Source organism: Penicillium paradoxum, assembly GCF_028828445.1.
Source record: "Penicillium paradoxum strain IBT 22861 chromosome Unknown utg000003l_segment0_segment0, whole genome shotgun sequence".
NCBI classification, from domain to species: Eukaryota; Fungi; Ascomycota; class Eurotiomycetes; order Eurotiales; family Aspergillaceae; genus Penicillium; species Penicillium paradoxum.
This window is the reverse complement of record NW_026643181.1, coordinates 2,523,622-2,549,180: the sequence shown is the minus strand read 5'-3', so window position 1 is coordinate 2,549,180 and position 25,559 is coordinate 2,523,622. Positions and strand designations below refer to the sequence as shown.

General features: G+C 49.3%; 10 protein-coding genes across 10 annotated transcripts; 5 read left to right on the top strand and 5 right to left on the bottom strand.

Annotated features, from left to right (window-relative positions):
- Positions 1–2,794: 2,794 nt before the first annotated feature.
- N7457_002854 (uncharacterized protein) lies at positions 2,795–3,619 on the top strand (the record flags this gene model as incomplete). The annotated part of the gene is made up of 1 exon (XM_057173900.1): positions 2,795–3,619. The coding sequence occupies one exon, from the start codon at positions 2,795–2,797 to the stop codon at positions 3,617–3,619; it is 825 nt and encodes a 274-aa protein (XP_057034051.1).
- A 1,446-nt stretch (positions 3,620–5,065) lies between these two features.
- Positions 5,066–6,487, top strand: N7457_002853 (uncharacterized protein; the record flags this gene model as incomplete). Its single annotated transcript, XM_057173899.1, has 1 exon — positions 5,066–6,487. The coding sequence occupies one exon, from the start codon at positions 5,066–5,068 to the stop codon at positions 6,485–6,487; it is 1,422 nt and encodes a 473-aa protein (XP_057034050.1).
- Positions 6,488–6,863: 376 nt separating this feature from the next.
- On the bottom strand, positions 6,864–7,590 carry N7457_002852 (peroxiredoxin family protein; the record flags this gene model as incomplete). Its single annotated transcript, XM_057173898.1, has 4 exons — positions 6,864–6,899; positions 6,958–7,104; positions 7,161–7,491; positions 7,541–7,590. The coding sequence occupies 4 exons, from the start codon at positions 7,588–7,590 to the stop codon at positions 6,864–6,866; spliced, it is 564 nt and encodes a 187-aa protein (XP_057034049.1).
- Positions 7,591–8,849: 1,259 nt separating this feature from the next.
- N7457_002851 (NAD(P)-dependent alcohol dehydrogenase) lies at positions 8,850–9,845 on the bottom strand (the record flags this gene model as incomplete). Its single annotated transcript, XM_057173897.1, has 1 exon — positions 8,850–9,845. The coding sequence occupies one exon, from the start codon at positions 9,843–9,845 to the stop codon at positions 8,850–8,852; it is 996 nt and encodes a 331-aa protein (XP_057034048.1).
- Positions 9,846–11,242: 1,397 nt separating this feature from the next.
- On the top strand, positions 11,243–13,054 carry N7457_002850 (putative MFS transporter; the record flags this gene model as incomplete). Its single annotated transcript, XM_057173896.1, has 6 exons — positions 11,243–11,411; positions 11,468–11,493; positions 11,557–11,842; positions 11,895–12,309; positions 12,380–12,847; positions 12,895–13,054. 6 exons carry the CDS (start codon positions 11,243–11,245, stop codon positions 13,052–13,054), a joined length of 1,524 nt encoding a protein of 507 aa, XP_057034047.1.
- A 532-nt stretch (positions 13,055–13,586) lies between these two features.
- Positions 13,587–13,937, top strand: N7457_002849 (uncharacterized protein; the record flags this gene model as incomplete). Its single annotated transcript, XM_057173895.1, has 1 exon — positions 13,587–13,937. The coding sequence occupies one exon, from the start codon at positions 13,587–13,589 to the stop codon at positions 13,935–13,937; it is 351 nt and encodes a 116-aa protein (XP_057034046.1).
- Positions 13,938–14,896: 959 nt separating this feature from the next.
- Positions 14,897–16,329, bottom strand: N7457_002848 (uncharacterized protein; the record flags this gene model as incomplete). Its single annotated transcript, XM_057173894.1, has 6 exons — positions 14,897–15,322; positions 15,377–15,490; positions 15,545–15,639; positions 15,693–15,832; positions 15,896–16,122; positions 16,192–16,329. The coding sequence occupies 6 exons, from the start codon at positions 16,327–16,329 to the stop codon at positions 14,897–14,899; spliced, it is 1,140 nt and encodes a 379-aa protein (XP_057034045.1).
- Positions 16,330–18,616: 2,287 nt separating this feature from the next.
- On the top strand, positions 18,617–20,447 carry N7457_002847 (uncharacterized protein; the record flags this gene model as incomplete). Its single annotated transcript, XM_057173893.1, has 2 exons — positions 18,617–18,650; positions 18,712–20,447. 2 exons carry the CDS (start codon positions 18,617–18,619, stop codon positions 20,445–20,447), a joined length of 1,770 nt encoding a protein of 589 aa, XP_057034044.1.
- A 359-nt stretch (positions 20,448–20,806) lies between these two features.
- Positions 20,807–22,222, bottom strand: N7457_002846 (uncharacterized protein; the record flags this gene model as incomplete). Its single annotated transcript, XM_057173892.1, has 3 exons — positions 20,807–21,340; positions 21,403–21,567; positions 21,620–22,222. The coding sequence occupies 3 exons, from the start codon at positions 22,220–22,222 to the stop codon at positions 20,807–20,809; spliced, it is 1,302 nt and encodes a 433-aa protein (XP_057034043.1).
- Positions 22,223–23,246: 1,024 nt separating this feature from the next.
- N7457_002845 (putative C2H2 finger domain protein) lies at positions 23,247–24,508 on the bottom strand (the record flags this gene model as incomplete). Its single annotated transcript, XM_057173891.1, has 2 exons — positions 23,247–23,375; positions 23,432–24,508. 2 exons carry the CDS (start codon positions 24,506–24,508, stop codon positions 23,247–23,249), a joined length of 1,206 nt encoding a protein of 401 aa, XP_057034042.1.
- Between the last annotated feature and the right edge of the window lie 1,051 nt (positions 24,509–25,559).

Here is a 25,559-nt window from a genome sequence, read left to right as displayed (position 1 = left end):
TCAGATGCTGATCAGCGCTCTAGCGTATGCAACTTCAAGTGTCGTGTCAAGCCACATGGTATCATTGAATGTCGGACATTTGCCTATTTGGAGGATCTCGTTGGAAAAGACACCAGTACCTGGTCGACTGGGGTTGTCCTATCCTAGGTTCCCCCTCCTTTGTCTCCTGCGCAAGTGAAAAAAGGCAAAAAGGCAAAACCGACTTTCCTCCAAAGAGGACCAAGCATTACTCTGCACACGTGAGATCCGAAATCCACTCCGCAGCGTCGAAAATAGATTCATTCTCGTCGCAAGATAGCATCAAAGTCAGTTTCATCGCAAGTGACTTGGGGCGTCAACCGCTAGACGGGTGGCTTCTTGGCAACACGCCTCTGTCAGCTTGATCTAGCAATACGGCACGTACAGCACTTACGGCACTTCCATGAGACAATACTGTCAGAGCCTGGTTTACCCGGTAAGTACTGCTCGTGGTACGACCCGACTTGCAGGGAACACCTTGGATGCGCATTGCAATGCTGACGGTCTACCGTACGACGCCCCTGGGGCCTCTCTCCCTAGATACTCGGGGCTGAACATCAGATCCCCCGGGGAGGAGCACTGATGCCACACCCCCACGCCCTTACCACTCTACTATTACCGATTCACAAGCGCCTTGGCAGCCACCTAAAATGTCAAATTGCGGTTGGGGCTGAAAGATCGAGTGTACAGCCGAGGGAGGCGTAAATTAGGTTGCTGGGTAAGCGGTCAAGGCCATGAAACGGCGCCAAGGTGGAAATCTACTTTTCTCGCCGACGAGGTTCACTGAAGACAAAGGGGGCCATTTTGTTTCCAACCTCGGTGTATACCGCTGACCAATAATATCCCGTCCTTTCGAGTGAGATCCCCCCATCCCAGAAGATGAGCATTACACCGTGCCACGAAAGATCGATGGTCTACGATGTACGGAGTATACAACATAAACAGAGAACATACGGCTTCCCGGGTCATATGGCCCCAGTTCACATTACCGGGGCCGGGTATTCTCCGTACTGTCCAGGATTGAAGTCCTGTCTGCCTGTCCCTTCCCATTTCCATATGCAGTGTGTTGTTCGGTTTGTCATCAGGCCGAAGATATACTCCAGCAGCGAGCTGACGCCACTAGCTTGTGGCACTCGATAGTCTCGTCTTCTCCAATGCTTATTTCTTTCGGCTACGGAGGATTCCGTGCTTGTATACTCCGTACATAATCCGGCAAATGGTCGTGCGCGCTAGGAATCGGTGATACCATGCATACTAATGAACACTAGGCGCAATTATCTAACCCAGTTTGATCAGTTCTAAATGCAGAAAACTTGATCCGAATGACCACCTCAGCCACAGTGCGTGGACCTTCCATTGATAAAATCAACTCTGGTCGGTATATCTTTACTGATGTTAATCATAATATTCCACTCATCGGCCTGGATGTTCCACAAAGCATAAATGAATACGGATGAGCCTTCCTTTCACATGGTTGTCGAACAAGATAGACGACACAACGACTGATCGTGCTATGGTCAGCCCACGCTAGTTTCGGGGCAGCTGGTCTAATATGGGCATTGTATTCATCCGGCCGATCATATGGGCATTCATGAGATAAATCGAACTCCCGGATACTACGCTAACATGAGATCGGTTCCAATCTATCGATGTTGCCTCCTATGTGTCGTTGAGGGATCTTGTGGCCAGACATACTCGCATGGGCGTGATTATGCAGAATCTGCTCTCTATCGATTTGTGGCTCAAGTGTGAAGAATCAAGTTCCAGGCACTGGTTAGAGATTTCGAAGCCGAACAGCCCTGCTCATTTATCCTGGTAATGAACTTGTGTGGGATCAGCGTGGCGGATGGCAATTTGTATCAAATGCCTTAATTACTTGCTCAAGAGTCCTATCTGGTCCACTCCTGCAAAATGTTCGATGTAACCCCCTAGATCAGAAATACCGCCCGCTTACGGCGTAGTCTGACGTTATTCATGTAGATTCCCGGGAAATCGTGCATCCTTCCGGAGGCAAATATTGCCAAATATTGTTACTATGGTCTGGGCGTCCGAGATATGAATAATGATTACTGTAGCCTTTTATATCATGCGGTCTGTTTCAGTTGCAGCGTCGCATTGAACCTTTCACACATACATCGTCCCCGTGAAATGCTCTCCTGGCGAGCTCTTCTACATGCCTATACTTTGGGGTAACATATGTCCTATGCACAAAGGTTTATGAGCGTCAATTTTCCATCTGACAACTTACTATATGGAAAATCAAAAGGCCCGAGCTTCATCTTTACTCCGAATGTATTGCAACTAGGTAGGACATTTCGAGAAAGATACGCTGACCCTGTTGGAGACATTGACTCGTGGGCTGTTTTCTGTGGCCAAATTCCCCGTGTATGGACCATCGCGAAAGCTAATAGAACCGCAACTTTGCACTCCAAACACAGAGCTCAAGACATGCAACGCATCGAGTCAAGACCGTCCGGGTAGCACCACCCCAGATGGGCCAATTTCGGTATCCGCTAGGCGCCGGCGGTGGAGGTTTTCGTTTCTCGCACTTCTGTTATCTGCATTTCCCCGTAGACACCAGATCAAAGGAACAATCGGAAGCTCGCCACGATAATGACAAATGAAGCACCGAGTCATCCCCTGAGGACAATACGAGATGGTCTGACACGTGTGGCGTCGGGCGCGCCCGTTGGAATGTGGGGGCCATGTCCCCCAGTTGGCGATTCTTACTCCGACCTCTGCGACCCTTCCCTACAGGTTATTCGCGAGTAGCATCATGGGCGAAGCGAGCGATTTACCATCTTACAATAGGAATCTTCTTGATCCACCTGGACTGGATGAGGATGTCCTACCACCGCCATATACCGAACGAGACCCCAGGGCTGCGGAGTCCCAGTCGCGGGCACCGTATAGGCAGCCAACCAAGCCCGCAACAACCAAGTTCCCGCCTACAATGAACGCATACTTCTCGTGGAAAATGACCAGCACCTTCCACCTCGGATCAAGCGTGAAGAAACAGCTGTTCGCGGCGTCAACACACGCGCCTGTGGTGACTAATAGACCCTCGGTCATCCTGCGTGACGGTCCAACCGATAAGCACCCAATCATGGCAACGGTCCATGCCGACAAGTGGGGGAGAATCAAACCCATGAGAATCACCATCCCTCATCGGCCTGGGTCGACTAGAACACTGGAGACACAGGCCGTCCCTGCTGGGACATTCTATAGTACCACACCGGCCTACACATTTGAGGTACCCGTGGGTCGGCAGACCACCACTCGCGAACGATTTGAATGGCGCCCGAGCCATGGCAAGGAGATCAAAGAGCTCAGTAAGGGTCTTTCCTCTGGATGGAATTTGGTGTGGTTGGACGGACCGGTGGCCACCGCAGTCGGGAACAGAACGGGACGCGACCGGGGGTATACAAGCGATGGGCGGGAGATTGTTGCTTTCATTGCATATAATGGTTCTTCGGATTGGGATAAAACGGTTCGGTTTGCTTTCATGGGCACTGGGCTAGAGGGTACTATGGGCGAGAAGTGGGAGATTGTCGTGGTCGTTACGGCTATCCAAATGTGGTTCATGGATCAGACCTCGTAGGCGGCTGTCCGTTAGATATACGGATGATATCTCGCTGGATTGTACAGCTAGTGCGTGTATGACTCCCCAAATCACTTGTCTTATATTAACATAGTTGATCTGGGCGTGGATAAGTGAAGATACTGCCGGCTTCATCGAAGGTTGCGAGATCAAAATATGTTTTGGCTCTGTCTCCTGTTGATACTCGCGACGCCTTTCTCCATCCTTTCCGACTAATTTCGGGCGATTGGACCAATCCGATGAACTGTCTCTGAATCTGGAAAAGATCTAAGATTCGTCATTAGTCTCCCGTCTTTGGGGCTGGGGCTGGTTAACGAAGGCGGCCCTGAGATTAGCATATAAGTAAGCGTTATTCCGCTCTAGGGATTGTCCCGCTGGATTCCCCATATCTATCTCTAATTACAACGTCTGATAGGCTGTACCTGCCAAGGCCAAAGCGCTTAGTGTGGCGAGTAGCTGGCGGCATGCGCGCGAGCAACGGGTAGATCGTCCCTTGTAGCTCGGAAGATAGGGCAATTGATCAACCAAGCTGTTCGGGTTGCAATTCTATCAGAGTCGCATATGCATTTTGGTAATAGTGAGACTCTGCCTGTGCTGGCAATATGCACATATTGGGCTCCATCTAACAGTGCATTGGAGTCCAACGTCTGAGGTCGATCCCCACGCTCCGCAGCTGCTTCCAACTCCACTCTCACCTCCCCAGAGTCCACTCCTCACTGCTCCACCTCCGTCATGGCGGGGTGTGTATTGACAGTCAGCTTTGGAGTATGCAGCATATATGTGATATCTACTGCATTTCACCGTGAATTGCAGCCTTCACCCATGCTGCACTGGTACTTTTACACTATGTATGATGGCATCATGGGGCGGCTTGCGGAGAACATTCCCAGAACCCTTGTGATAAACACATCTTCATGCATGCAAATGGCTCTTTGACTGTCAATCTCTGCCCCTCAGACCCCAAATCCCCACTCATCCACGCGAAGACCGGGAACTTCCGCAGAGGGTTTCAAGAAATTGTCTTCAGAGGCGCCATCTCGGTACGCATCATGAACAGCCTCTTTCTAAGGCGATCGGGATTGGATGCCGAAAAAGGATTCCGAAATCCCGACAAACGGAACCGTCCTTTTAAGATTTTTCGTCTGAATTTGCTTTTTGAAGGTGGGAACCGAGAACAATCCACGGCCTCTCAGGGTCTGCGCTCATCGATCCACCGGCCTCATGGCGTCCCAGTATTGGCCGGACGGCCGGTGGATCGACCATCAAAATTTGATCTTCCAGAATTCCCCGGTGGCCAAGGCTGCGATAATAGGAATTGCTTTTAAATACTGCTTGGATCGGAATGGTTTTCTGGTTCTCTCCTCCACTATTCCCCGGCTATTTTTACTCATCGCGCTGGTCGTTTCGTTTCGAAACTTGAATTTGTTCTACTTCGGATGTTCCATCATGCAGTTGGCGCTCCCCAATGACGTACTTCTGCTAATAGGAGAGCAGCTGGAACGGAAGACAGATCGCTGGAACCTCATTCTTGTCTCTCATCAATTTCATGATCTGTTCCTTTCGCTGGTTTATCGAAAGGTGTCTCTTCACGACTGGCAAGATGCCGATTCGTTTTTGCATGCTATCCTGAAACGACCAGCACTGGCGCGTACTGTTCGGGAGCTAGACGTAACTGAATGGCGGGCAAAAGGTTTATCGGATAATGACTGCCGGTATATCCAAACGTCACCGGCCCTGGTCAAATGGTTGGATTCGGTGGCACATTCAAAGCCTGAGAGCAATCGATGGAGTGGAGATCTAAAACACGGCCTGGTTGATGCCTGGGTTGCTCTCATTCTCCCACTACTGAGTCAACTTAGAAAGCTTCAACTTGCTTATGGGACAAGCTCCCCTTATTTAGAACGGATTATGGAACGGGTCGTGAACTGTGAAAAGCCATTTTCCATCCAACCAGCTTTCCGGTATCTACGAAATGTTTCATTGTATCACCGAGAGGACCTCGATCACAGCGAGAACCGAGAGAACGTGGAAGATGGAGCCAAGTCCTCTTCAACACTCCTCTTACCATTCTTCCAATTGCCGTCCGTCCGTTCGATCACAGCCAACTCTGTGGTGGATTTCAACTCCACCGCCATTACTACAACGTCAGAGGGGACGGAGGAAGATAAAGATCAATACCTTGGCTTCTCCTCCATCACCGAAATTGATCTGCATGCAAGTAGTGGCAACCACGGCATGGAGATGCTGGTGGCCTCATGTGCAGATCTGAAGTCATTCAAATACCAGCACTCAGATTCGAACGTTCTGTCGCATGGCTACCAACCATCAGCCTTCTATCGCTCTCTGTGCCACAGCAAACACAGTCTCCAAACATTGTGGCTGGACCACTATGGTAGCCACCACCCATTCACCGCTGCTGGCTTGAATCAAACCCACGATGAGTGGTTTGGCTCCCTGATAGATTTCACTGCGTTGCGAGAACTGCGCATACGACTGCCAAATCTTCTGGACATTCGATACCAAAATGAACCGACTACTCCTCTCACAGAATGTCTTCCGTCATCCCTTGAGACTCTCTATATCGAGGGGTGTGAGGCGCGACATCTGGGCATGTTGGTCTCCCAATTACAGACCGTCATCAAGAATCGTCGCGTGCGTTTCCCTAAACTTGAGCGTATAGATATTGAAGGTGCATTCCGGAACGCGACCTCGGATGATGATGATGATCTCAGTGCCAGCTCTGGATCTGAAATTCACGAAGCAGGGATCAAAGATAAGGTCTACCAGGTAGCGGAGCCTTTGCACATGGACTGTCTCCATGCTGGGATGGGATTGCATCTTCACGACCGTGCGCTTTCACGGATTTGATCTTTTTCTCCACGCATTCGCAACCTTCGGGTTTTCATTTCAGCTTTTGATTCGACGATACCATCTGGACTTTTTGCATTCTATAGACCTGCGTTTGACAACCCACACTTTTGCCAATATAAGATTTAGAGATTCAAGTATATATTCTACTCATATAGTCGCCGATCTGCCTTAGGTCATGGTGAGGATTTGAGTGAATCAAATACAGACTGCGAGGGCGTAGATGTAATAGATAGTATAGATAGTGATTGCTATTCGATCCTGTGTATCTCTTCAAAGAACCACCAATGTTTCACAGCAAAAGTGGCAGGATCTAATACCTCATTTCTAGGAGAGCTCATCATGTTTGATTTTGGGTATTCTATGCATTGCGGATCTAAAGCGAAGCAAGAACAGCATCGGCCCCAGATTTCTATACACAACCTCATTAATGACCAAAGTAATTTAAACCACGAGAGGAAATTACATACCTTGAGAGAACCCCGCTCAGTCTCAATCTGCGCATAGCTGATCTTACCGTGATCAATGACGATCGCATAGCGAGCAGTACGTCCAGAAGCGGCATCAGCCCAGCCAATGCTCTTCGAGAACTTGGCATCGGGGTCGGTCAGGAAAAGCTATTCATCGACGTTAAACAAAGGCCAGCAAAATATTTGAGTGGGGCTCTACTCACGATATCATTTCCTCGGACCTGGTTCGCCTTACCCCAGGCACTCATCACGAAGGGATCATTGAAAGCAACGACGGCGACAATATCCACTCCCTTCTCGCGGAGACCGGGGAGGTTCTTGATATATCCCGGCACGTGGCTGACCGAGCAAGTGGGGGTGAAAGCACCTTGAATTTGATTAGCATCTTCCTCGGGAATTGCGGTGGGGAACATTGACTCACCGGGAACGGAGAACAGGACGACCTTCTTGTCGGCCCATTCCTGTGAGGCTTTGTAGGGGATGGGGATGCCGCAGGAGGTGATTTCGCCGCTCTCCTGGCTCCAGGGAATGTATCTGGTGGGATTAGTGTCAATTCGTTGCCGGTGCGGGGATGGCGGCTCACTGGAAGACAACGTCGCTGGGGAACGTGTCGCCGGACTTGAGGGTGGTCATATTGGAGAGACTGGGGATGTTGTTGAGGAGAGATGAAGAGAAGAATTGAAATCCTGGGAATGGCGGGGTTGAGATGTGTTGATGTACTCCATACGCCAGGCTGATTAATATGAGGTGATCGCCCGCGCCGGAGCACGCCGACCTCGGGCTTCGGAGCTCTCTCCACTTCTTGCTTCTGATTTGATTGGAGCTATTTAGGGAGATTCCAGTTCTTCACTTCATAGGGCAATACAATTGTTTCGCTCAGTGCGGCATTCCCAGCCTATTTGCGTGTGAGAAGTCACGCCCTGGCACTTTTCCCACAGCGCGACCCCGCGTACGTCACCAAAACACGGCAGCTTGCCCGAGGTCGCGCCTTCGAATCCCAAATGCTACCATTTTTTTTACTTGCATTGGATACTATACCTATATCATCAAGGGCGTATTGCAAGCAACGAGAGATGCCGCCTTTGGCTTTGATCGCGTTGACTGATGTATGTGAAAGGTATGGGATCGCTAAGGCAGAACCAACATATTGGCTTCTCTTCAGGACTGGGGGCAATGATAATTGTGAAAGCAACTACTAGCTCCATCTTGATCCCCTCTTGATCCTCCCCCTCAGCTTTCACAAGAATCAATAGCCTCCCATCTCCCCATCTCCGAGTTCGGTCGGCGAATTTGGGTTAACAAGGTCTGATGCCCGATATCTTCGCTGACTCCAGAGTCGGGCGCAAGAAGGGTTTGTGTTAAGGCCCGGTAGCGATGCGCCTTATGCTAATACTACACTAAGCAGTAACCTCAATTCACTCCTTGGTTACATGGTATTTCTAATGACGAAGTCGAGACCTCAACCCAGACCGTTGCGTGTAGCTGGGGGCGATTTATGTAGCCTAAGTTAGCTGCAATTGTCTATTTTCCCAATATGCAGCAATGACTACTCATTTTACAACTCATGGCTTTCTTATGCTCCCCTTCAAAAGCACGTACCTGGGTTTTTGATACATTGCCCACGAACCAGAACGGGAACTCGGAGGTGTGTTTTTCATTAGGTGTTTTGATCCTGGGTCAATGCATACGAAAGACCCTCTTCATTTGGACCTAGCTGCTACAAATAGGAGCGATGGCTTTTGATATATCTCTAATCATGTCGTTATGTTGATGTTCTACTGACTTTCTTTTATACACCCGGTCCGCCCCCGTCTCCTACCCACACGAACTCCCCGCCTGGACAAGACACACCTCAAACAATTTTTGGACTTTGGAATCCGCGTGCCAAGATCCTATTGTGCAACCAAAACGCCACGATAACGCATTTTACCTTCTTCTAACGTCTTCAGGCTTTCCTTGATGCCATCCACAGTCATCGGGAAGGTCATCTTAACGGGCTTGATGTTGTGGAATGCGGCAAATTCAAGCATATCACGATGAACCTGTCTTGAAGATACAATCCCTCCTTGTATCCGAAGACCATTGAGAAGCAGCGGCATGTATGGAATTTTGAGCTCGCCTGCATCCACGGACAGAGGCGAAATGACACCATTGGGAGCCATGATATTCAAATACAGTTGCCAATCTGGCTGACTGCTGGTCGTCACAATGAGGTTGTCGATGGGGGCTTTGACCTTCAACTCCTTCGCACCCTTGGTCGCATAGAACTCTCCGGCTCCCAGCTTCGTTGCTTCTTCCTTCTTGCTGTCTGTGCCGGAGAACACCACAACTTGGCAACCCATCTTGGCAGCGAACTGGATAGCCAGATGTCCCAAACCTCCAACTCCAACGATGCCCACGCGAGCAGTCGGCCGAACCTGCGCAACATGGAGCGCATTGAAAACGGTCGATCCGCCACACATCAAGGGCCCCGCATCCTCGTTACTTATGTTATCAGGGACCTTGAACAGGAAGGCTTCACGCCATACAGCATGGCTGCCGAAAGATCCCTGATCTGTGTCGGCAAAGGCATACATCTTTCGCTCGCTGCATAGTGTCTCCCAGCCCGACAAACATTGTCGACAATGACCGCAGCAATCGTGTTGATATCCCCAACCCACACGATCGCCTTTCTTCAGAATGTTTGCTTCAGGGCCGGTTGCCTCCACCACACCTGTTCCTTCGTGGCCCAGAGCCATATCGGCAGTCTGATAATGGGCGTCTGTACCGCAGACTCCTGAGTGGGTAATTCGTACGAGCACGTCGTCTCGCTTGAGGTCTCCCCGCTGGGTCTCTGCCTGGATGATTCCATCCTTCGAGCCCTTATATACAGTGAAGCTGATCGCCATTGTGGAAAGTTTGTGTACAAAAGACGGCTTGGGTGTCAAATCTGTTGTTGAACAGAGAGGAATTCATCAAAACTCCGACCGCCATCCCCATGACTCCGCTTTATATGCCCCCCTCACCCTTGCATGTCTCCCTTCCCCGCTGTGGGCACCGGATTCGGAGATAATCATATGAGATCGGCACGTTGGAACTTGACAGAAGGTTCCAATCGGCAACAAGCTACTCCGTAATCTGTGATGCAACGTAGTGGGCCGCTGATCGATGCTAGTGGGCAGGGTCCACTGATATCAGTCGAACTGCACCTGGCATTCGATGAAACCATTTTTTATATGGAGACTCTTGACAAGCTTTCAGGTATCAATGCTTTCGTGACCGGTTATTTCATGCATAGCCTTGCGATGTACATGAGCTTGACCAATGCCTGTTGGAAACTCCAAAGTGATGACATCATGTCCAGCTTGCCATCTTGTGCTCGGCAGCTACGGAGTATACTGTGAAATGGCGGTCATACTCACCACTAGCAGTCGAGCCGCATTCAACGGACAAGATTTCTGTCGTTCAGCCATAACCGTGGCACAGTTATGACCTCCTAGCTGAGTCACTGACTTAAAGGACAAAGGAACGAAGGAGGTAGATTATCTGGATCAGCATGTCCCGGTGCTATCTCCATATCACCGAGGATGATTGTATCTATATTGAGATGACCTGGGCAGGCCCTGTGGATGCAGAGAACAATGCATTTGACCTGGAGTATTGTCGGACGATAAGGCGCAAATGATTTATCTGGAGTCTGGACCCCGGTAGACGTCGGTCAGAATTGTGTGTCAGGTCCGCATGGGCCACCGTAGAGCAACGTGGACAAAACAGCGCAGCTGGCATCTCCAAGCCGCCCTACTTCGCAGTCGGTACCTCCTCCAGGGTATGTAGACGAGATAACTAGATCTATACATTTACATTTGTATGTGTTGGTCAAAAGCCATCGGAGAGCAGTTGATCCATCTATCGAGGGAAATCTCTAGGGAATCTACAGGGAGCTCTTGAACACACCCTGTTCGCTATAAAGGATAAGTAAGAACAAGATCTCTGCTATCAGATTCCACACCGATAACCTATTCTGGCTTCTGGGGGCCGTTTTTACTTGATAATAAGCCTAAGGATGATCACCACCCTGGCCAGTCATGAAGTGAAGCCTTCGCGCGAAGACCCCTGCTCCTGGGATTTTGCCATTCAAAGGCGGTATGCCACGCGATATCGGACATCCCAAAAGGGAAATTACGAAGTTTAAACCGCAAATTTTCTTTTGCGTCCCAAATTACAACGCGTCTGTGATCCAAAGAAGGGGCTACTGCTTCATTCTTTGGTCTCTGTAACGTTCCAAGTAGCTACCGCTGTGAAAAAAATGGTCCAGATCCATGGCATCACTAGCGCTAGTGAGTCGCCCCATGTCTCTTCCGAAAAGGATGCAGCGTTGGCGGTGGTGAGCGACGTGGCCCAAGAAATCGACCCAGTAGTAGAAAAGAGAGTTCTGCGAAAGATTGATTTGTATTTGATGCCTGCAATGCTTATAGGTCAGTTACATGCCATATATCTTTAACTTAGCAATTGTTGACTCATTCCAACACAGGCTATGGTATGGTCTATTATGATAAGGTACGATAGGCTTATTCCCTATAATGATACTCATATTGGTCAATAGAGCTAATATATCTTCAGGCTATCCTAGGTAGTGCCTCACTCTTCGGCATGACAACCGACTTGGGTTTGCAAGTGAAAGACTATTCTACTTCTCCTCCATCCGTTAATACCTCACGACTCAGCTGGGCAACGTCAATCTTCTACTTTGGGATGCTTGCCGGCCTTTATCCTATGACATTTGTCTTGCAGAGGTTTAATACCCGCACTGTCCTCGGTCCAGTCGTCCTAATCTGGGCTATTGTCTGTGCCGCTACAGCCGGTGTCACGACCTGGCAAGGGCTTTTCGTACAGCGCTTCTTCCTTGGTATGTCTTTATTAAAGTTCTTTTCGCTTTTCCTATGTCTAATCAGATGTAGGCTTCATCGAAAGTGTCATTCCTACGGGCTTCATGACTATAGTCAGCAGTTACTACACCCAAGAAGAGCAGACTCTACGACAGGCATGGTGGTTTTCTGGCACTGGTTGGTTCACTATCATTGGTAGTGCTCTGAACTATGGATTTGGTCAGATTACATCTGGAGCCTTGAAACGATGGCAGTATATCTACATTTTGGCTGGCGCCTTGACCTTTTTGTTTGGCCTTTGGTGTTGCACTATGCCTAATTCCCCGGTCTCTGCCTGGTTCTTGACCCCAGAAGAGCGAATTGTTGCGGTGGAGAGACTGCGCAAAGGACAGACGGGTGTCAGGTGTCAGAAGATCAAAATTGACCAAATCAAAGAGTGTCTAACAGACATCAAGATCTATCTGGTAGCTATCATGATGGCGGCAGCGTGAGTTTTTCTTCTTCTAGATGGTCTATAAGATTGGATGCCATGCGGAATTCGTAGCTAACGTTTCCAGGTACACTATCAACGGTGCTATCTCAGGCTTTGGACCTCTGATTGTGTCCACCTTCGGCTACGGCACCCTTGATTCGATCCTATTTCAGTTTCCAGTCGGTGGCATTTGTGTCATTTTCATTCCCCTTTGTGGTTATATTCCGACTGTTGTTCCTAACACCCGGATACCTTTGCTCATTACTTGCTGTCTGCCCGTTATTGCTGGCTGTGTAATGATATGGAAATCCGACTGGGGATATCATCCCGCTACTCCAGTCGTTGGCTATGCCCTGACTGGCTTCTTTGGACCAGTGGTCAGCTTGATTATCACTATTGGAGCTATTAATGTTGCCGGCGCAACGAAGAAATCTGTCATGGCGGCAACTGTGTTTGTGGCTTACACTGTTGGTAACATCATCGGGCCGCAGCTCGTGAAAAGTAACACCAAATCGGAGCATTATCCAGAACTGTGGACTGGCATGATTATTTGGTAAGTCTGTATCTGGTGTTTCATGTGACAGGTCTAACAAAGTATAGCTACTGTATCACAATTGCTGCTGCTGTTGTGTTATATGTCGTGCTGCAACGAGAGAACCGAATTCGTGAATCATTGGAATTGGATGAGGTGCAAAGAGACAAGATTGCATTTGATGATCTCACTGACAAGCAGAATCCATTTTTCCGATACGTATTATAGCGAAAGAAGCGGTGATCTCCTTCTGTTTACGCGATCGAGATTCATCAAGGCTGAACCTTTAGTGGGCATCCAAATATATATACCACCTCCCTTAAAGGTGAAAGGATATCAGAATTCCAAAAATCATTTTAAACCCCTCGAACAAATTCGTTTAAACCATTTTCTAGACAGTAGATTTATTTTTCGGGGAATCCTCTTCGGTGTATAGGTATATAATCAAAGGCAAAGCCAATTAAGTTGTCAATGAAATTCAAAAGCCATCAAGTGTGGCAAGGAGCCAGCTTGCTCGGAGTCAGTCTCAGTATCGCCGCAGCGGCAGCAGGGAAGACTACGCCGCCATCCCAGAAGCATCATTCTGAGGCTCAGCCAACTTGCCAGCGCCCTACAAGCGCTATAATCTGGAATATCAGCCTCCACAGAGCACACTCGCAGCCTGTCGGGCTTCGTGCGCGAGCCACACCATTTAGTGACCAACTCCCCGAGCCCTGGAGGGTGGTAAGCCCTTCTCGACGGCGGCAGTATCGCATCACAGATGCCGGACTCGCGTGCAGTCTTGCAATCAAACTCCTATCCAACGTGGGAAATCGAACAACACGGCCTCAGCCACGTCGACGCTAACGAATTGTTCAAGCGAAGCCATCAAGCCCCGCTGCCAGATTATCTAGCAGTTTTATACATACTTATCCGTCTGGACGACGAACTGGGTTTGCCAGCCGCCATTATCTCTGACCGGGACCCCAAGTTTGTGCAGGGTTTCTGGGAGCAGCTGTTCACCATGCTCAAGGTAGATTCGCTCTACTCCGTCGCCTACCATCTCCAGACCGATGGCGAGTCGGTACGTACCAACCTGCTAACCGAGATCACGCTCCGCCATTCGGGGTAAAGCATACCTAGATAGAGCGCTAGACAATTATGGTATAGCTAATCGTAGAGAACTCATTGTTTCCATCCCAGTCTAGAAGTGAAGAATGCGTCAAATTCAAGGGTCCGTAACTTCAAATGTTCTACGCTGTAGTGCAGTGAGTCCTATAGATATCTCAGATGAATCCTTTCGAGGGCTCACGAGGCCAACTAGCCTTCTAGCTCAATTTCAGTCCCATATAGAGCTTTTTCTCTCATACATCTCATATATCCCTTCGCCATATGCTTCCGCTTCTTCGGTCATCTAAATCGCTGAGCTAGAACGGGGTTGCGTAGAGGAACAGCAAATTTGGTAAAAGAATGGGCTTCTCGGAGGTTCGTATCAAATGTTTTCCCGGATTAGATTTCTTTAAAACCAGCCCCATGGCCCTGTCTTTTGTCTGGTAGAGAGCCGATCGTGAGAGTGGCTGAAACAATCCTTGCAGATATTTCCCAGTTGACCTCACATGCCAACTCAGGGTAAGATATGGCAAAATCCTCAGGGTGAAGGAGTGGAAAGTTGCATGAGCTCGATTGGAAACAGATTCTCGTCAAAGTATTCAGCAAACAGGATTTGTCCCTTGTATCAATCGTGATTCCGCTCGGAGTCTGCGAATATTGAGACCTGTCGCGGATACTGGATTATCTTTTCATATACATAGTTGCTTTTAAAACCTAGCCTTCAATCCCCGAACTAGAAGCCAAGTTGTCATAAGTCGTTCATTATAAAATATCTTCGGTATCTGAGTGATTACTCAATAAATCCGAGCCATTCATAGTGCAAGGAAAGTAAACAAAAGCCAAGCCAAGAAGGGGTATAGAAGTGTATGCGACAAAAGAAAGCCAGACGAGAGATGTTCCAGCGCTCAAACAAACAACGCCAAAAGAGTGAAAGAAATGAACTGGGTCTATATACATTTTCTTGAATTAAGGAAATTCGTATCATGGCCGAGGGGACTTCTCGGCGCTGTGAATAATTGTTTCATGGATAACTTTTATTACACCTTGACTACCCTGGCTGTGGGTGTCCCAGTCAGCATCACCAGCTGTGCAGGTAGCCGGTTGTTGTCGCGAGGTCGGCAAGATCATTTGCTCGTCGCTGATCGTGTTCCATTGAGTGTCACCGGGGATCGATAGTGGATGACGGAACTTCTTTCGTCTGGAATCCCCACCGCCACCGGTATCACCCTCTGATAATTGATACCCCGCGTAGTTTTCGGTGCTGCTTTTTGTGGAAATGTATAGGCCAGCACGTCGTGTGACGCGACGGACTAGTGGGTAGATCATGGGAATGTTGCCAATGACGACGGCGACAAAAGTCTCGCGGCAGGCCCAGCTACCCGCTTGTTGTGCCCCATTCGCACCGGCCTGATGAATCGTTAGATTTGGTTGCTTCTCTATGGAATATCTCGATTGACTGACCGTTAAGATGAGAACGCAGCGGAGAATGCCAGCCATCATAACGAACAGTCCGCCACTAAACAGAATTAGGAGTTCGAGCTTCTCCCGCCATTTGAGTCGGGCTCTAACAAGCATCTTGATGTGTTGTTAGCTTTATTACCCATAGAAAGGTCTTAGAAACAACCTTACCGGTGCTGGGATGCTGATGAGATAGAGATCGGTCGCGACGTTGAGAACGACAGTCACATAGATGTCAATCTTGGACACAGCGGGCTGACAGTAATCTGGTAAACAATCAGAGGTATATCCATTTCATGACAAGTCGTTGGTAACATACTCCCAGGATTGGGATTAATCTGCCAATTCTTTTCGAAGGGATGACACCCCAACAGAATTGAACATATCGTCGCAATATAAGTTACGGCGATTAAAACGTAGGCGACATGGATTCGGACACGCATATTCACTAAGCCCGCGCTGTATAGGAGGATATTCAGTACCCAAGCGCAGAAGGAATGTATGTGGTGGGATCAAACCAACGTCAATCGAGAGTAGAAAATAGCCATGCATGTTTTCAACACCCATAGCAAAAGAGTGTATAATGACCATCCAGCCACTTGGATCTTGGAGCCACCCACACGCAGACGGTATTCTTCTGAATGAGGTGACAAATTTATTCTCTGCTCATCCGTCATTGCATTGTTGGCAAGTCCCATAAACCACGCGCCGACCATGTATGCTGCGCCCGTTTCTAATCCGTACACGACCTATATTGATGATCCTATTCATCAGCGAGGAGAAAGCAAGAGGTCCCAGAGAGCTAGGGATTGACTTACACATGCCACCAACATCAGATAGTCATCAGCCTGGAAGCCTCTGGGGCCGACCATAATCCACCTTGCAACTGTTCGTAGGCCGATGACGAAAATAGCCACCCCCAACAAGGTGAAGGCCTCGGTGTTGAAATCGCCCATGATTGACGAGTTGCACGAGCTCTTGTTCCTCTATCCCATTAAGAATGGCAGTTATCGTTATTCAACATAGGGCGCAATTCAAGGTAAAAAGAGAGGAAGTCAATTGTGCCGGGGGAAGCAAGCGACAAAGGGCCGTATCTCAATAATCTCCCCTGGTGTGAGTCGTTGCTATTGGAACTAGGCCGGACAAAGGAGCAAGCCCGTACTCTGGTCGATTTATCAATGCGAACGAATGGTAAACGGAAGGAAAAAAAATATCCAACGCAAGAACATATCTTAAATCTTCAATGACGGGCCTATTTACTCAAGGTGGCTTCTGTCAAACTACACAAACCTCCAGTGCCGTCCATGATGAAGAGCCCACCACGTGCTAAGAATCTGTGACAGGCCCGGACTCTTCATGCACGGGTGGCAGTTTCAGCGCGACATTCATTATGTCGGGGGAACACGGGCTATCTCTTGCAAGGTTTAGGGGTGGACTGACTATGGGTCCTTCAACGCTCCGGGAGGACTTTAAGCTTGATATTACACTCAAATTTCCCCGATAACTGGTTCCTGGGAAATAAACCAGCCAGAAAGATACCCACGTATGCCCGGTGTCGAATCATGAATTGCCCTGTCAAATGAAGGACCGACATTGAATGGGCGAAGACTGATTCTTTGCCCTGAGAGTATGTATTTACTCCGTGTCCAACCTGCGATACAAATCGGTTACACGCGAGCGTGAATCTCAGACATAATATCAACTGGACCGATTTGGATAATCGGCAATGAACCGCAATGGCAGCGGAATCTCTTCGTCCCTGGAATCTATGAGACACAAACGGGCCAGGTCTGAGACGGAGAGTGTGATCCGTACGGAGTACAGCATAGCGGAGTCGCAGAAAGCTTGCACGGCACAGCCAATGGTATGCTTCTGATCCAAGGGGCTAACGGCCATAGTAAGGGCAGGTCCCAATGTCTCGACGCCACATTCTGTTTTTGGTCGGTCTGATTGATGATCAGTCCGGAGATTGCTCCGAGAGCAGCGAATTTGCGAATAGCTGTCGACTTTCAATTTAATATGTAAGTACGGAGTAGCAGTAGCCGATATATACTTTCCCTTTCCTCAGCAGCGACACGCGTCAAATATATCCAAAGCACTCCGTACAAAATGGTCAACAATGGTTTCTGCTTCGCCCGGATCAGGGGCTGGGGCATTATTTGTTCCGCAACGTGGCATTAATTATGAATGATCCCCAGTTAAACCTATTCAAGGTTTTAGATCCGAAGCTAGGACCTAGTTTCTGACAGCGGCCACTTCCCATTGATGGCAAATTGGTGGGTCAAAAAGCGGGTCATATACGGATAGCAAGTGATTCCTTTTCCTTCGGCGTTGGAGATCTGGAGCTGTAGTGCCTTTAATTCTCAATGTCAGATCAATAATTCCAATTTTGCATGGAATGAATCGCTTCCATTGGCTGCATCTGAGGGCACTGGACCCTCGGATTGGAAAGCTAACCGAGGGATGGCAGGCTGCATATTGTGGCCCTTTCCGATTGTATTTTCTTTTTTTTTTGGGGTTGCCAACGGTAAGTGCAAACGCCAATCTGCTAGGGATCGGCTTGACTGTTTGTTCCCACAATGAAAACTTCTAAAATTACTCCATATCAGTGGAGCGTTGTTGGCTTCTCCTGATCCGCCCGTTTACCTTTCGAAGGTCTGGCGATCCCCGTGGAGGGCCCAGCCACGCTTTGAACACAAGGCTAAATTGGCTCAAACGACGGCGTGAAGCTAGAATCCTTCCGGCGCTTTTGATTCCCTCGAAAACCTCGATGACACGGGAGAATCTAGGTTGGATCAGTACATGCCAAGCTCCGTGTGGAATACACAGACGGATCAAGGGGCCTGGCAATAGTCCGTGGTCCATCATAATCCCATTATTGGATTATTGGAAGCATGGTTCTGATCTCTTCCATGCTCTTTGTATCACAAAAATCAGGCGATATCCGAGTTGGCGTGGACCGGTCTCACCGTGCGTAGTTTCATATGATAGTCCCACCATTCCATGCTCCCGGGTATCCTTTCCGCAACAGTAAGGGCAGGAATTACAAAAAGGAAAAGAATTAAACATTCCGAAAATAAGTACTCGACCATAGTCCCTTGAAACGTCGCTCCTTCCTCGTTTTCGATCTTCTGGTGGTTGCTTCTGTTTGTTCGTTTGTGCATAAATATATCGATCCTCGTCCCAAAGGTCGACTCCTCTCCGTCCGAGCGAGAACAGAACAAACACGGGACTCTTCAAATCATGGAGAACGTGGATCTCGTCGTAGTAGGCGCAGGTAAGCTGGGTCTCCACCGTCGCAGTCTAACTATCGCGCTGACAAGCCTGTCTATCAATAGGTTGGGCCGGGCTCTCCGCCGTCAAGACCTATCGCGAGGTCAACCCTGAGCATAATGTGCTCTTATTAGAAGCTGCCGACTCCATCGGTGGAGTATGGGCCAAACAACGGTTGTACAAAGGTCTCAAGTCGAATAATATGCTGGGCACATATGAATACAGCGACTTCCCAATGGATGAAGCGACATTTGGCGTCAAGCCTGGAGAACATATTCCCGGTCATGTAATTCACCAGTACCTGACGGCGTATGCGCAGCACTTTGGCTTCACCGAATGCATTCGATTGGATCACCGCGTGGAGAGCGCACGTCACAATCCGAATGGGACTTGGCAATTGAGTGTGTCACACGGAGGGGACACAAAGACCATTGGTAGCAAGAAGATGATCGTAGCCACCGGTACTACATCACAAGCATATTTGCCGACATTCGAAGGCCAGGAATCTTTCGGTGCGCCGCTTTTCCACTGTCGCGATTTGTTACAGTATCAAGATGCAGTGTTGCAACCCGGGGAGCGCGCCACTGTGTTCGGCGGCACCAAGTCGGGCTGGGATGCAGCCTATGCTTGCGGAGCGGCTGGTATGAAAGTAGACTGGATCATTCGAGAATCCGGTCACGGTCCTGCTTGGATGGCACCTCCATATGTGACCCCGCTAAAGAAATGGTTGGAAAAGCTGGTCACTACACGTTTTTTGACCTGGTTCAGTGCGTGTATCTGGGGGCCAGCTGATGGATATTCTGGAATCCGCGGGCTTTTGCATGGTACCTGGCTGGGTCGTAAAATTGTGGACGCGTTCTGGGCACTTCTGGCCAATGATGTTATTCAGCTCAATGCCTACGACAAACATCCAGAGACGAAGAAATTAAAGCCATGGGTGAACCCATTTTGGATCGCTTCGTCGCTTAGTATCCTGAACTATCCGACTGATTTCTTCGATCTAGTCAAGGATGGCACCATCAAGGTGTATATCGCTGATCTAGAACGTCTCTCAGACCACGCTGTGCATCTTTCGTCGGGCGAGAAACTGCCATCTTCAGCGTTGATCTGCTCGACAGGCTGGCGTTGTATTCCAAACCTCAAATTTCTGCCAGAAGGCATTGATCGCGAGTTAGGATTACCTTGGAGTGCAGACCCAATCAATGAGAAAACGGTGAAGGCTGCTGATGAAGAAATCCTGCGCCGATTCCCCCGACTTCGCGATCAACCATGTCCGAACCCTCGCTTTCAGCCCTTGAGTGCCCAGTCTGAGGCAGCTGTACTGCACCCCTTCCGACTGGCGAAGTTTATGGTCCCACTTTCGCTAGTCCATGAGCGATCTCTGGCATTCGTAGGCATTACCATGTCCATCAGCACGACTTTGATCGCCCAGACCCAAGCCCTGTGGATCTCGGCTTATTTCGGCGGTGCTTTGACGCCTAGTACGCGCGAAATCTGTCCACCCGCTGTGCATGCCGCAATGGATCTCAAGATAGAAGATACATCACAGGTTGACCTTACCTGGGAGACAGCTCTTTATACTGAATTTGGCAAATATCGCTATCCGGCTGGATTCGGACGACGAAATCCCGATTTCGTGTTTGATGCAATCCCGTACGTTGATCTGATGTTGCGAGAATTAGGTCTATCGCCCGAGCGCAAGCAGGGCTTCTTTGCTCGATGCTTCCAGCCATATGGTGTGGAGGACTATCGGGGATTGGTCGATGAGTGGAAAATCAAGCAACGTGCTCACTACGGGTGAATGTTTCTTGTGTTTCTCCTTGATGGGAGACATCACTGCGGAAAAGGGGAAGAACCATGCATTGCTAGTTGCGAGGATGAGAAAAGAAGAGAAGATTCGGCCCTGGAGGGAGCAAGCAGGTTATTTAATCTGAGGCACCACCCTCGACATTTCGTTTCGGTTTGTTTGATATCATTGTCTTCCATCTCCTTTCGCATGTTATGCGATATACCCCGGGAGATTCCCTCTTTTTGTTTGACAAGTCAGGTTTTTTTTAATTTTAGGTCAATCACATAAATTTCTTCTTATCATTGCGTATATAAGTGGTTTATACGAACATATCACGGTTTCTCGATGGGATGGTTCGTATTCAGCATCATCTATTCCACCATCACAAATTGCTCCAAAACTCCGACACCCGCAAGATCTGATGTTAAAAGAGTCTCTGTCTTGCGCTTTTGTCTCATATGTCTTTTGGAGCCAACAGCATGCAGATCCTGTGGTTGCTGGCCCCCGCCCTCGACTATCTCCCCGACCATGTCTGCTGTCCATCGCATATAACTTTCTTTGTCACCTGCGACGACTGTCTTCATCGAAACATTGACCGCAAGTCGACCGTGCACCTCTCCCAGATCAAATTCCAACCGAAATGCTTCCGGTATATCCCCAACCCGCGGCGGATATCGCCCACCAGTAGTCCCAGTCCTCCCAACCGGCCTCACTGTGAGAAGAGAAGGATCACAAGCCGACACAAGCACCTTTCCATCTTTGGCAACGTAACTGCTCACATAGGTAGTATTGGTCGGATCATTAAGAGCGAAATAACTGAACCAAACAATCGAATACGGACCCAGACGACCATGTCCCCAGTACCAGCTCTGAACAGAGTCCATGAAGGGTCGATCCGACCAATTCTATTCCCCCGTCAGATATCATTTTCACGGAGTTGTGCCAATCTGCGCAGGTATCAACTTACTTTATCATGGTACCCAGCCCCATGGAACTTCAACCTCGACCCATGGATGCTTATATCAACCTCGCCCACGGCGTCGGGTACGAGATTCACCCATCCAATATGAGGCGCGACTTCGAGCGTGCTCCTCCCAGCTTGCACACCACAAGGTAGATGATATGGGACTCGCTTGTAGGAAGTTAGCAGGCTACATACCTCCCGTGTTTAACCCGCCACTTACAGAAGTCAAAGTCAATTTCCCCTTCACCTGCATCTTCTCCGATGCAACAACCACTTCATACTTCGACAGGTCATCTGCAGGAGCATTCCAACCAAACCCCGTCGACGACCACTCCCCAGAACTATTCACACCGTATCCACCACTCACAGTCGCCACGGTTGCGGGGACATAATTCCCGAAAACAGTGCCGTTGGCAAATGAAGCCCACAGCCAGACGGTCACCACTGATGATTCGTTCTTTCGCAGATAGGGGAATGCAGCGAATGATGAAGTGAAGAATGTGACCACGAGGGAATCGTTTGAGTTTGTTTCCGAGACGGCGTCGAAGTACCACCAGTCGAAGACGGAGCCGTTCAAGGGATTTACCTGCGGTGCGTCCAGGTTCCAGAGGGCTTGTTTATTGAGATATCTTCCCAACGTGGGGATATCGAATTGGACTTTGCTGGGTTTGTTCTGGATGGTGTTGGGGATCTGGTAGATACTATGGTCGGGGTTTTTGTTGATATGCGGGTGTGAGAGGGGAGTCTTGGCTATTAGGTTCTGTCCGAGGGAGGCTAGGGCCTGGTGTGCTATTAGAGCACATGTTAAATATAAGGAATGCATTTTGATGAGTTGGAATATTGTTTTACGAGTGTTCTATGAATCAGGAGAGGGCGAGTTAGATATAGGACGCCGTACGATCTCACTGAGAATTGAATGAAAGAGAGAGAGAGAAAATCTAGTTTCGAGGATCAAAGCAAGAGGACGATCCTCTACGTGTAGGGAATGGCTTTATTTTCTTGGCTTCGTGATGGGGGCCGACAACAATGATACCTAGTTGGGACTACAATGGGTTCTGAGAATCAGGGCTGGATCCGCTGTCTCCGGGGATGCAAAAATAGGGATCGGTAAGTTTTGCTCTCGACATGCCATTTCTTTGAACTGCTTTTTTTTACTTTCAAAGGCTATTTCTCTCAAGAGCTGAATAGGTTTCAATATGGTTCCCTCGCGATACACGTAGTCTAATTAGAATAAAACCGCCATGTGGCCCCCCAGGTAGGGTGGCTGAGATGGCGGTTCACCTAAAACAGCCATAACCTTGGACTAAAGAGCTCCATTATTCCAGGGTACGGGGCAAACGGGGCAGCCAATGGTGATCCTGGAAGCTCAATGTGGCTTGAGATAGCTTTTTTTTTTTTACTCCGTACACATTTCACAATCGGTATTTAGGGCACTCTGATGCGTTCCTCGGGATATCTTCAATTGATGCAGGGGTTGTTTATATACCGACATTGCCCATCCCATTAACAAATCGCTTAATCGCTGTAAATCACAGAGCAGGAAATAGGTACACACGTCACACATGAGTCCGATAAGCACATATAGTAAACATAAAAGAAAATCCGGATAAATAAAAAAAAAAAAGATTCAAGAGATCAGACCTTTCCCATGCCCCCAAATCACCCTTCGCCGAAGCTCAAAAAGAATAAACGTAATAAAAAGAAAATCCCGGCTGGCACCCCGACTCCCAATGCCTTTGTAAATACATGTCTTTCAACATCCATCCCGGTGTGGATGGATGTTGTGGGAGAGTCTTAGCTTCCTGTTAAGACGAAGGTGGGTATAGGCGGGGAAGATCACATGATGGTCAAACTCGTCCGTTGAGGACGGGGCTGCCGTCTTCACTCCGCCCTTCGCCTTTGATATCGGTTCCCATTTGAGTGCTGTGTGCGTCTGAGTCGCCATCCTTTCCGCAGCCTTTCACGAGGATATGTCGCTGGGCAAATGTTAGCAATGTGAAATCGGGTTGGTGCGATCTTTGTAGATACATACCTTGAGAGCATCCTTGCGCGAAAAGCTCTTGTCACAGTGTGCGCAGGGGAAAGGCTTCACGGCCAGGTGAATGCGCTTGTGGCGCTTGAGATCGTGATTCCGGTTGAAACTCTGGGGACACTGGTCGCATTTGAAGGGACGATCGGCGGCGGGGGCGGACATGCCGTGTGGTGGGGGATGGCCTCCATATAAATGTTGGGAGCTGGCGATATGCCCACTGTTGAAGCCGGGTAGGAGACCGGGTTGCATGCTTCCCATCATCGACATGGGACCCCCGGGGCTGTGCACGTTGCTCATGACGGGACCATTCATTGCGGGGAGAGAATAGGATGGCCATGGCTGACGGGGATATCCTAACGGCGGCTGTCCAGCTGATGGGCTATGCACAGGCATTCGTGATGGAGGGTGAATGCCAAGGCCAGCGGGGCCATACATAGGAGAGAATCCAGCTTGGTGGGGGCTCTGCATGGAAGGGGATGCGGCGTACATATGCTGTTTAGATGCATAGGGATCGTTGGATGGAAGTGGGGCGGGAGAAGTAGCGGGTCCCCCATGGTACATGGTCATGGCAGGTTGTGAGGCGGAGGGGGGCAGGGTTGACGGGGCGGGTAAAGCTTGGTAAGATAGTGTCGGAGCTTCAAATGGATGCGGCAACCCATCCGTTGTCGGCGGCGACGTTACCGTGGAGCGTACCTGCATACCGGAGGAAGGTGAGAATGAACTTCGAGCTGAGTATTGATTGACTCCCGAACCCCAAGACTGTCCGTACGGATTGGCCCCGGGCCAAAATGTCGGCGGCAGATCCGATGCGCCTGTTGACGGCGCCAATGGCTGGGGTGTGGCGTGCTCCCCCGGTTGAATCGTGGCGGGTGGCGTCAACAGGTTCCCCACGCTCACGTTGACAGGTGGATGCGAGATTGGGGGAGGAGCAGGCTGTCCGACAAACTTGTTTGGAGCTGGCGCACTCGGGCCGAGCGTGAAAGGTGGCGGTGGAAGCTCAAAGCTGGGTAATGTCGGAGCCGCTGGGCGACGGACGTTCAACGGCGGGGCTGACAGCGCGTCCAACACCGTCCCCATGCCCGCTGGCACTGCAAGAGTCGCCAGGTTGGCGTTTGGATCCCTCACCCCTACGTAAAATTCAGAGTCGTTCGTGGCGAGCTGGCCGAAGGAAGATCCGCTCAGGGCCCAGTCGCGATCACCAGGCAGGCCCCCGGCAGGGCTGGTAGAATCCAGGAGGGGCGATCGTCGATCGCTGGGGCTCGCGATCGGAATATAAAGGAGGAACTCAGGTTCTCCCGAGAAATAGGGGAATTTCTGGAAGGACTCGAGAACTCGCAACAGTTAAAACAGAAGGAACACGTTATCCGGGAAAAGGATACAGGAAGTGAGATTATCACGGTCGACGAAGGCGCGAGTAGTACATGGTCTCGGGGAGAGATGAGAGTTGAGACCCAGAAGACAAGCTGAGCAAAGAGATGATGTGGGGGGGCAAAAAGACCGTGGCGTTGGAGGCGATAGCAAGCGCGGGGGAGATTGTTATAAGAGAGTCAGGAGTATAATCTGAACAAGAGAGTCAGAAAGCAAAAGTAAATAAGATTGATTTTTCCTTCGGGGAATGGAGTCGACGGGGGTCTGGGCCAGGTGGCCACCGTGGGGAAAAGGAATGATACAAATAGAAAAACCGAATAAACCGAATAAAATACCTATATTAAACAGAAAGTCGAATAAATAATAATAATGAAAAAGGGACGGAAAAAGGTGGAAATAATAATAAAAAAAAAGGCGAGCACACAGGGTGTCAGCAGAACGTGGTTGACAGCTAAAAACTGAGTCTCCGGTTGGCCGTTCCGAATGGTAGGTTTGGGGTTTAGTTTCTATTCTATCTCTTATATCTTCCGTTGATAAATATTAGACTTCTATATAAGTCTATAGACCGATCCTAGAAGAACGGAGTACGGAGTACATCTGTGAAAGAACCTCTTCCTCGAGGGGAATCCCTTGCGTCCGGATTGATCGCGTGAAAAAAAAGGCGCTAGTGTAGGGACTCCGGAGAGAATCTGTGCTAGTAGGAATGGGACCCGGCTATTATTGAGAAAAAAGAGCGAAACAAAAAAGGCCAACGGAAAAA